Source organism: Chanos chanos, chromosome 5 (assembly GCF_902362185.1).
Source record: "Chanos chanos chromosome 5, fChaCha1.1, whole genome shotgun sequence".
Taxonomy (NCBI): Eukaryota; Metazoa; Chordata; class Actinopteri; order Gonorynchiformes; family Chanidae; genus Chanos; species Chanos chanos.
The window spans coordinates 24998764-25011010 of record NC_044499.1 but is presented as its reverse complement, the minus strand read 5'-3'; the positions used below and the strand labels follow the sequence as shown (position 1 = coordinate 25011010).

At 41.1% G+C, this 12247-nt stretch overlaps 1 protein-coding gene across 1 annotated transcript in view; it reads right to left on the bottom strand.

Moving 5' to 3' along the window:
- Window positions 1-9815, bottom strand: part of adcy1b (adenylate cyclase 1b) — a 60886-nt gene extending 51071 nt beyond the window's left edge. Inside the window, exons 1-3 of the mRNA XM_030774819.1 lie at window positions 9207-9815; window positions 4871-5020; window positions 4224-4342 (exon numbers count right to left, since the gene is read on the bottom strand). Of these exons, the coding sequence (XP_030630679.1) occupies window positions 4224-4342; window positions 4871-5020; window positions 9207-9815 (878 nt within the window). The remainder of the gene's footprint in view (window positions 1-4223; window positions 4343-4870; window positions 5021-9206) is intronic.
- Window positions 9816-12247: the final 2432 nt, after the last annotated feature.

Here is a 12247-nt window from a genome sequence, read left to right as displayed (position 1 = left end):
TCTGGAAATTGCTCAGTCATTTCTGTTATCAAGTGTTACTCTCTCTCTTATCAAGTATTTATCTCTCTTTCCCTCTCTCTTTCCTCCTCTCTCTTTCTCTCTCTCTCACACACACAAGCGCTGACATACATACACACAACACTCATATTCCGTCCTTGTACTAGAAGATTAATGTTATGTGTTGTTGGGGTAAGAAATATCCTCTGAAACAGTGCATTACATTCTGAATGATCTCATCCTTCATATGTGAGAAAAGACACCCATACGAAGGGGAATTATTGTCCTCCTGGCCTTTTCTTTAAAGGACCTTTATTTTCTCTCTAATTTAAAAGCTTTATCTCTCCCTCTCTCTTTTTTTTCCTGTGTTATCTGTTTTGTTGTTTTAAATTAATATCCAGGGTTTTGTTTGGTTATGTACAGTTATTTATGGTTCTGTCAGGAGTGCACTAACATTGAGATAATGCTGAAAGTGACCACGGACCTTTGGCTCTATGACCTCAGCTATATGACACTGTGAAAGCTCAGCTCTTCATAAATGTTTTGCTATGGCTTTAGAGATTAGAGGAGTATATTTATTTTTATTGCATTCATTATAGTCATGAATTCACAGCTGTTAGTGAAATGTAACATATGACAGTGTTGGGCTATGTCAGATTACATTAACGTTCCATTAAACAGTTCAAGCTAAACACAGACAAACAGACCTACGCCATGGTGCACCTGGCAAACACACAACCTTTAGCCACAGAGGTAAATCTTTTTCTCAGTGGTCACAGCAGCGTTTGGCTAGGACAATAGAACTGACCAAACTGACGTCTGTCATGTCTCCAAATTTAAACACCACACTGTATATAGCGTTATGCAAGAGCCTTTAGTCTCCGTTGCGGTAAATCTCCAACAGAAGATTAATCCCCACGTCCCGAGCAAAGCACCTAACTCTCTGTCTCACAGACTCTCTGCACCACAGAGGAAGCCAAGTAGAAAAGAAATGGAAAAGAAAGATAGAGAGAGCAGATGGAAGAGAGAAACAGGGAGGACAGAGATAACGGCTAAGACATGAGAAAAGGCAACTGGGCTGGACGGGCATAGAACAATGAATGAGAGAGAGGGAGGAAGACAGGAGTGGAAAAATTAAAGGAAAAAATTAAACAAAGAATAGACCACTTGATGAAAACATTTGCCATGTGAATGCAAAGTCCAACGTGTGTCTACAAGAACCCTAACCTAACGCTAGTGTCCCTGAAAATCGCATTCATGCAGCAAATGAACACAACAGTTCATAACTTTAGGCAAATCCCACATCAAAATGTATGTGGGGAAAAATTAAAAAATAAACAGAGGAGTCAGTATCAGGCTAGGTTCAAATGCAGAGCATATGGATTAGTTTTCCACAGAGATTTTTTGTTATAGTACAGAGTATGAATTGGTTTTCCACAGAGAATTGTCGTTAAAGTAGAGAGTATGGACTGGTTTTCCACAGAGATTTTCGTTAAAGTAGAGAGTATGGACTGGTTTTCCACAGAGATTTGTCGTTAAAGTAGAGAGTATGGACTGGTTTTCCACAGAGATTTGTCGTTAAAGTAGAGAGTATGGACTGGTTTTCCACAGAGATTTGTCGTTAAAGTAGAGAGTATGGACTGGTTTTCCACAGAGATTTGTTGTTAAAGTAGAGAGTATGGATTGGTTTTCCACAGAGATTTGTTGTTAAAGTAGAGAGTATGGACTGGTTTTCCACAGAGATTTGTCGTTAAAGTAGAGAGTATGGACTGGTTTTCCACAGAGAATTGTTGTTAAAGTAGAGAGTATGGACTGGTTTTCCACAGAGATTTGTCGTTAAAGTAGAGAGTATGGATTGGTTTTCCACAGAGATTTGTTGTTAAAGTAGAGAGTATGGACTGGTTTTCCACAGAGATTTGTCGTTAAAGTAGAGAGTATGGACTGGTTTTCCACAGAGATTTGTCGTTAAAGTAGAGAGTATGGACTGGTTTTCCACAGAGATTTGTTGTTAAAGTAGAGAGTATGGATTGGTTTTCCACAGAGATTTGTTGTTAAAGTAGAGAGTATGGACTGGTTTTCCACAGAGAATTGTTGTTAAAGTAGAGAGCATGGACTGGTTTTTCACAGAGATTTGTCGTTAAAGTAATCCCACATGGAGTAAAACTTGAAGTACAGCATTTAGACATGACAGACTGTCGACAGATCAGAATGTTGATATTCAACAAACCAGCAGCACTGTATCATCAGGAGGAAAGTCCTGATCCAGTGAGGAGCAGTTACGGTTATGACTGAAACAGTGAGGAGCAGTTACGGTTATGACTGATCCAGTGAGGAGCAGTTACGGTTATGACTCATCCAGTGAGGAACGTTTACGGTTATGACTGATCCAGTGAGGAGTGTTTATGGTTATGACTGATCCAGTGAGGAGTGTTTACGGTTATGACTGATCCAATGAGGAGCATTTACGGTTATGACTGATCCAGTGAGGAGCAGTTATGGTTATGACTGATCCAGTGAGGAGCAGTTACAGTTATGACTGAAACAGTGAGGAGCAGTTACGGTTATGACTGATCCAGTGAGGAGCGTTTACGATTATGACTGATCCAGTGAGGAGCAGTTATGGTTATGACTGATCCAGTGAGGAGCAGTTACAGTTATGACTGAAACAGTGAGGAGCAGTTACGGTTATGACTGATCCAGTGAGGAGCGTTTACGATTATGACTGATCCAGTGAGGAGCAGTTATGGTTATGACTGATCCAGTGAGGAGTGTTTACGGTTATGACTGATCCAGTGAGGAGCAGTTACGGTTATGACTGATATAGGATTGAGATGAGGTCACTGGACTGGCAGCATGGTGTCCGCTGAATGCAAAATTCCGGCCCTCCAGAGAAATCAGCGTGTTACATAAGGGCAAAGGGATTTCCCACTAATAAGGACCTGGCTAATCCTCTCCTCTCCTCTCCTCTCCTCTCCTCTCCTCTCTTTCTTTCTTTCTTTCTTTCTTTCTTTCTTTCTTTCTTTCTTTCTTCTCTCTTTGTTATTCCCTGTTATGTATGGGTCTCTCTAGGGTCTAGAGAGGCTAAGAGTTTAGAAGAAAGGCTAATTTTGACTTTTGTGACAATTCATCTTTGCAATCATAAACTAATTAATAATTGATGTTAAGAGAAAGCCTAAAGAGCATTGCCAGCATATTTAGAACATATTTACATCCAAACAACAAAACATGAGTTCACCATATTTACAGCTCTGCATGAAAAATAAAAAATGAAACAGGTTTTGTACTTCTTAATCTTATACATTAACATATATATATACTTAAATATCAAATGCCTGAAGGTGAAAGTCTTGCATTCCTCTGTGTTTATTTGCAGTATGATGTTAATGTGAATAACTAGAGCATACTCAGCTGGCTTGAGCTGAGTTTACAAAATGAGATGAAGTGTTTTGCTTGGCCATAGCTTAGCTCACGCATCAGCTAGTGCCTGACAATAATGACAATTAGCAAAGCTATTAAGAGAGGCGTCAATGACTCACTCAAGTTGAAGAGAGGTTTTGAAGCCCTGTAGGATCTGTGTTTTGGGGGCAGTTGCTCATTTGAGTAAAGGTCAGCATGGGGTCGTAACCAGCAATGCATAAATTTTATGCCCTGTAGACGTGCCTGGGCATGTTTCCTGCTTTCTTCTGGAAGTGTAACTAAGGACGGCAGCATTTACATTATCCACCGTGCCTTTCTTTCTTTACATAGGAGGGCTAAGAGAGAAAACAGCAACCCACATTTTGGCAAACAAAGTCAAAGTGATTTAGAGCACAACACAAACATCACAGATTGTCACGTTCACATGGACCTTTGTTCACCAGGGGTGTTTTGGTGAAGACTGGCACGAGAGGGTGGCGGGTTTCATGGCCTAATTTAGCGAGTTCAGTCTATCTTAAAAAAGCACAGTGAAATAACCCCTGTTTTATAATAACATATAGCTACTGAATCATAGCAGTTCAGAGCCAACACAAGGAATGACTAATCACTGATCACATGACCACTACAGTACATTGTCTCCTGCCAGTCTGCCTGTCTGTCTGAGGTAGGAGGACACTGTCCTCAAAGTAATTAGTCAGATCATTCAATCAAATAACAATGGAAAATTACTGATGCACAACAAGATGGTCAGCATCAAACGATTTGGAAGAAGTCACACAGCTGGGCAGTGGAAAATGAGAGGTTTTTACCTGACATTGTCATGGCGCTGAATGTAAATCTTGTGGAATATTCTTTCGGGAGGTTTAAGGAAGTCCTCTTTCATTTCCATGGCAACGTTCCTGGGCAGGAGGCTCATGAGAAGGCGCTCCTGTGAACACGTGTCCGTTCAGGATATACAGTAACGGATGTGTTCGCGAAAAAAAAAAAAGGGAGAAAGACACAAAGACCAATCAGATCAGAGCAACAAAGAAAAAGACCCACACTGGACAACAGAACAAAAATAAATCAAGAAAAGAACAAAAACAATCCATGTGAAGATAAATAAAATACATAACACATCAAAAATACAGAAAGCCCCCCCTTAAAAACAAGGGTGCTTGGGAGGACCATCATACAGAGATATAATATGGGCTCTGGGTCTTATCTGCACTCAGACTCCCTGTTCAATTTAAATCAGTCATTACAGAAACAGATAACTAGACATTACATAGTCCATCAGTATTAGTGTTTATTTATGTTACTGTTCCTACTGCTCTTAGACGCCCCTGGCCGTACTGTTGGAGGAGCACAAACATTTCACAGACCACTGAGGGAGGAGACCTAGTTCTGGAAGAGCATTTGGGGACGTCCTCCATCTGTGTCATTCACCCTTTCAGCCCATCCATTTGATGTTTACCTGTTTCTCATTCTCATCTTCCATACGCAGTCTCTCCTCAATGCAGTTGCGTGCCTGTAGGAAGGCTTTTCTTTGGGCTCTCTCTGTCAGGATACGTACAAATAGCCCAGAGAGGTTCACGCTGGTGAATAGCACTGTGTTAGCCACCAGCTGAATCACACACACACACACACACACATGCGCAAACACACATACAAAAAGAAAGAGAAAATGTGAAACTGAAAGCTAGAGAAATGATTGTATGTTTAAGATATTCAAACTTTTAGGTTGTCTTTGTTGTTTAGAGAAAGACTGAAAATGGAGAAATAAAAATTGTAGAGAGTTAGAGTCATATTTGGACATGATATTTTCATATTTTGTGAAATGGCACGTGTCTGGAAAAGTATGCTAATATAATAACTTCTCATTTCATTTACTGGAAATAGTTTTGTTTTGTTTGGTTGCTTGTTTGTTTGTTTGTGTCGTTTTAGGGAAAGCCCCCCCCCCCTCCTCCCGCCCAATGCCTGAAAGACAGCAGACTTTGACAGACTTTGAAATTGTAGGTTGTTTACTGTTCCTAATAAAGCCATCTGTCTATAAAGGGAGGGGGAGGAGCTTGAAGCAGCACAGCGGGTTCACTCGTCTGTTTTACTAATTCCTCAGTCAATCTATCAATTAGACAATCCTGTCAACTTATTGATTTACTATACTCTAAGTTGATTCAGGATCAGATGATATCCATAGCAAGAGAACTGAAACACAAGGACACAAGGCTCTGGGCTGTTGGTGTCAACACAGCCAGGAAAATGTCATCTTGGTGAAGCAGGTGATCACAGACAGCTGCGTGTGTTGTGCTGGGTTTGGGGTGGGGTGGGGTGGTGTGTGTGTGTGTGGGGGGCACTCTGTTCCACACACACACACTGAAAACTGAAGCACTCTGATGATCTGAGGTTGGTTTGATAGCACTGTAATGCTGAAATGGAGTAATTCATTTTTAACATTGCTTCTGTAACAGAGACCATCACCATGATTACTTCCTCAGGAATCCTTTTTTTCCCAAAGAAAGCAAACTGCTATCACATTCCTGTGAAGATATCACACAGAGACATAACTAATCAATGTGAGAGATTCAATCTCACATTGAAAAGGATCTCAATTCTAAATAATAAAAATGCATTCACTTGCTCACATATTTTAATGTTCACTAGCTTCCCAAGCCGCTCACTTTAGTTCAAACATGAACCAAAGTGAATTTATAACCCGGATATCAGACTGTTTTCTTGGGCAGTGGTGGATGAAGGATCTCTGTGTTCTGTTGGGTTGGGGCCAAAGGTCAAATGCAGGTCTCCAGGAGGGCCATAGTGGAGTGAAGCTGTTCTGTCAGGCGTGCTAATTGGATTTAGAGCCCTAGACTTCCAGACCTATTCCCAGTCAGAGTCACTCTTTTATTTTAGCTTGTGCTAAAAGGCCAACATTAGCTGTACTGGTAATGTCTGGTTGATTTGTCACTTGCAATGTGCACCTTCAGTGAAGCAGTTAGCCACGAGTTTTATATTTTACGAGAATGTAGGCTGATAAAGAGAGACAAGAATACACTGTGACATTTCATGAACCGTCCTCTATTAGCATGCATGACAAAAACTCTCACAAAAATCAGCAAGTATGGTGATGGTGAACAACCATGAACTAGTGTAATAGGCTTTATCAACTCTTAACATAACAGACATAACACATATTTCAAGTGTTGGACATATAAGACATAAAGCAATGGCATATTTTATAACATTCAGAATATCAGTTGTACACTGTGCAGAGTCACACTACAGCTGTCTGCCTCTGATTAACTAAACAGGAACAGTCTGCTGAGAGGCACATGGAGTGCAGGTACACATAGTGCGTCTGGAAGTTTCCACAGACAAACCGTTTCTAAACCACTGGATACGGTAGTCCACATGCTTTAATATGGATGACATGACTGTCGTTAATGCTGTGGTCTGAGAGTCAGATGGGAACCAGCTCAGATAGGTGCACTGCATTTCAGCTGATGTTATTTTCTATGGCTTTTTTTCTTAAGTAAAAAGAAAAAAAAACTCTGTCTTGATTTTTGTCAAGAATAAAAACCGAATTTATCTTCGTACAGAGAAAATGAAAAGTCCTTATATGATAGTTGGGGTAGTTCTTTTTTTTAAGAGAATGTGTAGTTTTTCCAGAGAAAATCTTGCAATAAAACAAAAGAACTTTCTGTCCAACAGTATGGAACAGTGCTCTTTCTTTTTTATTACAGGAGTTGTACATGAAGGACTACTTGAGGGGAATCTAAAATAAATATGATGGTACCAGTCAGTCAGATTATTTCTTTAACTGTGGTTTGTGACTACAATTGTACATCCTTTTATTTTTCCAAGAGAAGCCTTGTTTAAACTTAAAACATTTTTTTAAATCAATACTAATTTTCAGCCCCTAACCCTTGACAGAGTTGAAAACAGAAGAGAGATATGATACAGCTATAGTGGTCTCTTCGATGCTGTTTACGTACGAGTCATTTGTTTGTGCAGGCTCCTACTTACTGTACCTGTTTCTACTGAAACAAAGAGATACACAGAGAGAAAACACCAACAGAACTTGAAAAAATCTCTATTAGAAAAGTATGCCTCCCCTCTCTGTCTCAAAGAGGCCTCTTGACCTCATCCTAGATGGAAAGCAGCAGCGAGGCCTTCACGCTGGCTCCACTTGAAGGACTTTTCTATCTAACCCATGGGGCCGGTGTGGGGCCAAGTACTCCCGCTGGAGCAAAGAGAAACGTTGGGATAGTTGTGGACAGGAAAGGAGAGTCGCTTTGATGGATAAAGTAAGACGTGTCACTCAGTGGGACCCACAGAGCTGTCAGTGAGGGACTGAGGGGAAATCTTGGTTTGACGTTCTCTCTGGGACCCCATTCACAGAACAAGAGTGCTCTAGTCGGTGCCCATGGCTGTTATGACCTGTCATAAGCATGCACGGCTGAGCAATAAAGCATCACTAAATGGTAATGTGTACAATAGAGCAGCACTCTAAAGAAAAGAGCATATTGGAAGAGACACAGTTAAGGGAGCTATTTCAAAAAGGACACATTTACTTGAAATACGTCAAAATCCTTCAGCAGGACAACCGTAATTCAACATTTTAAGAATGCATTGTCTTGCCGAGTTGAGTCTTTGACTGGTGCAGATAGTCTTACTTCAGGGGATGCACTAAATAGTCAACTTTAATTGTGCCTATTGAAATTTGCCTGCTATAGCAAATAGTTATGACTATAGATGAGGTCTAATGTAGCATTTGTAATTGCTATATTGTTGTATTACCTTTGTTTATCTCTGCTGAATAGTAGAATCTCTTTTAAGTTAATCACGTTGAGCATTATTTACTGTAATGTAGAGATAACCATCAAACGTTTTAGTGAGCTAATTCTTCCACTGTTAATAAAATTACGCCTGCTTGAATAAATAATTACTGGCCAAGTCATACCCTCAGGTCTTGTATGGTTAGTTTACTATTTAGAAGCAATGCGTGCTCTCCGCACCATTCCACACCACTCTCCTGGACAGATCATTGTAAGACTCAGAAATGTACTATACCAAATTAGACAGTTGACTGGACTAGACAAGCCCTATACTGTCACTATGGCTGACCAAAGAGCTGTTTAAGTCTTCATTTTTAGAGATTTTGCTCTTTTGGGGGATAATTTTATCCCAAGACATGTGTGGATATGCATCATCTACACCAACTCCTGTAATTTTGTGTGGTCCAGTTGGTGAAAACCTGTCTAACCCTATGATCCGAGTTTGGTTGTGTTGAACGACTGAAAAAGAGGCCACACATTAGCCTTCCGGGCTGATTCTCCAATGAGAGTAAGGACTCTTATGTTCTCAGAACTTCAGGAGCTTTCACTCTGCCCTTTGGATCTGCTTGTCAGTACCAGGGTGTTTCACACATCGACACTTTTCATTATTTCTGACGTTTTTATTAAAAATATCAGGAAGAATTTTGCCCAATAGCTATTAAACATCTGTCACTGAAAGTCACAGGTTTCTTTTTTCAACAAATAAAGCACTTCTGCTTTTTCTGGTTTCTCGGACTTAAATTACGGGATCAGTGTATACACGGGTTGAGAAAAATCATCGCACACCAAAGAGGGTTACGGTGCGCTGTCCACGGTTCCTGGTGCTGAAATACAAGATGCAGTTTCGGAGGTTGCTCTGTTAGGTTTCAGTTTTCCAAAATCAGCGGTGTTGTTCAGAAAAACTATATAGGCTATTGAAAAACTCACTGCGTTAACACAACGTAGTCCCATTACACCCCTGTAAACAGAACAACTTACCGTTCTCCACAGTCTCTGGGTTTTCATCGTTACCGACGTGGCGGTGACGATGAGGTGCGAGAAGGCAACCATAATCCCAAAGATGAGAGCCAAGAGAGTGCGGACGGGCAAGAGCGAGTAAGCCACGAATGTCACCAACATGAGCTGCCACATGCCTTGCTCCGGTGCCAGCGGCGGCTCCGCGCCTACAGCGACGTGCGGGAAGGGGCAGCAAAGAAAGGAGAAGGTAAAACTGAAGAGCAGGGTGAGGTTGACGATCTGCTGCAGCTGGGTCACCTGTAAGTATTTGACGTTTGTGACGATGAAGAGCGAAACAAAGATGATACAGTGCACCGGGTGAGATCCTTTGGAAATGGTCAGACTGGGACCCGAGAGCACCTCAACTACCGCCAGCGTGGAAGCCAGAATGATGAGCACGGCAAGCGCTTTGAGCGTCGACGTCTGCTCCAACTTTAGGTTGTAGTTCTGGAAAAGAGACTCCAGCTCTTTACAATCAAATTCGTCCTCACAGACGATGGCGGTCAGAGGCACCCCTGGCGGGCAGTGGCTTCTCTTCCGCCGGGTCTTGACTTTCTGAAACGGAATTTCCTCCATGTCAGGGCCATTCATAAACCGAGCGGCGATTGTTCGTCGCTACTGTCTGCGTGACAACGACCGAGCGACGGCCCCGCTGTCAAGTGCGAAGCGAGTTACGAGAAAGCGTCCCAGAGCCGGTTTGAAGAGCAGGACAGAGTGGTTGTGTCCCTTAATCCTCGGTGCGTGTCGCTCGCTATCCACAGGTTGAAATCTGTTGGTCGGTGTAGAGAGCGGTAACCAAGGTAACGTGCATGCCGTCGTCCTCTCGGGTGGACGATTCCAAAAAGTAAACAGTGGGCTGCTTCCTAGTTCTCTCTTTTTCAAACTGAATAGAAGCGAACGGAGCAGCACACACGTCGAACGGAGACTTCTGCGTCTAATGGCAATTCGCAGGGCTCAGATTGGATCACGCCTGCGCATTAAGAACGCGAGAGATAAAGGCAGGTCTGAGTAATTCGGCAGATTTGACAAGGCAAGCAAGATCTCAAGGGGTCCCGCACTTAAACTTATGCGCGCACTCCATCTCTCTCTCTCTCTCTCTCTCTCTCTCTCTGTCTCTCTCTCTCTCCCACACACACACACACGCAACAAAAGCAGCAAATATGCAAATTAGGGGGTTTACCATTACACTTACGCATTTTCTGCATCCCAGAAAACTTTAGCATTACTATAGCTACACGTCTGTGTCTAATTTTTTAAAAGCAAATTTCGAACTTTTCCCTCCGTGGCTTATTACAGCCAGAGACTGAAATATAGGCAAGTACAGTAGAGCACTCATCTTTTTAACAAGAGGAATCGCTAATAAAACATGACAGATATGTTCTCTCATTAACAGGGAAGCATGCACATGCCCACGCAAGTGTCATTATAATTCACATGCCCCGAGATAACGTGTTTTTTTCTTTCAGGAAATGAACATTCTCTCCCTGCGAAGACAAACAAATGGCATTATTTCAGAAAACCACAAGAATCGTCGCCATGTAGTCCTGATTGTTTAGCAATCTGTTAACATCTCATCAAGGCTAATACGTATTTGCTGTATATTGTAGAATATTTTCCACTTCAACAACTCTTCCAGCCTCTTTAGAAGGTGGAAATATTCCAATGATTAATGAAATATTTTCAAAATGGGGAATTTGACTACTTCACCTTGCCCGTCCTTGTTTTCCCCACAACTGAAAGCGCTGTAATGCTGATAACTTTTCATTTTGTCTTACTCAGGCTTCACTAGGGAATAACCCACCTCGTGTCCAGTCTGCTGAGCAAAATGTTCAAAATCTGACAGAGATTAATCTGTTATTTTCCCAAAGAGGGAACGAGGGAAAACTAGTGTCACACCCTGTTTAATTTGTCTGTAAACATCATAAAGGCATAGATCTTTTTTACTATATAAATACTCTTTGGTAACATAGATATTTGTTTCATGAAGGGCAAGAATACAATCAGTAAACATGAGTAAGCAGCATAACAAAAATATTTCACATTAATTTTCCCAAACTGCTGTTTCAACACAGCATTTTGCAACATTTTTTTTTATTTCAGCAGTGTCTTATATAGCAGAAATCTATGAGTTTGATGAGAAATGGATGAAGTATACCTTTAGCTGCTGGTTTGAGATCAGTTAAGAAATTCTATCTGAAGAGACCATTATTATATATTTTATAATTATATATTTGATCACTGTTGTTTTCAGAAGTCGGTTACCATCATGTTTGAAAGTCTAAAATCTTTTTTTGGGGAGTAAGTAAAAGCTACAGTACTGGCAGTCCACGTATTGTCGACTGTTGGCAAGTATCCAGTTTAGCAAACAGTACACATAGCAAACAAACTACGCAAGCCTAAGGAAAAGCTCAGCCTTCCAGTGTAAGGCAGGTGGAGGCTGTAGTGGTTCTTTGCCATGACCTGATGGGGAATGTCCTGGTCTCTGCCATCAGTGGGTGCAGATGTCAACAGTGAGTGTGTCTGAGGAACTGATCTATGCATGTCACCTGCCAAGATTGTATGATGTGTCAGCATAAATGATGGGTAATATTCACACACACACACACACACACACACACACACACACACACACACACACACACACACACACACACACACACACACACATATAGATACATACACAGATAAACACACAAACACACACATATACACATCTACATACACATATAAATACAAACAGTAGTTTTATGGGTCAGTATTGAGTCGTATGCATAGAGACATTATTGTTTATATTTAAATAAGACATTCTAATGTATTTCACAAATTCAGAGATGTACTGTACATACTACACAGCATTGTATATGTACAATATGTAAAATTGTACTCACATGTAGGAATTCTTAATGCCATGTTTTCCATGATCTGAGTGCACATTCTGCTGAGAAAAACTGGATTCACTTTTTAATGGCAGTGCAGTTCTTATGGGTTCATTAGAGGGATCATTTTGAAGGAATTTAGTCTGA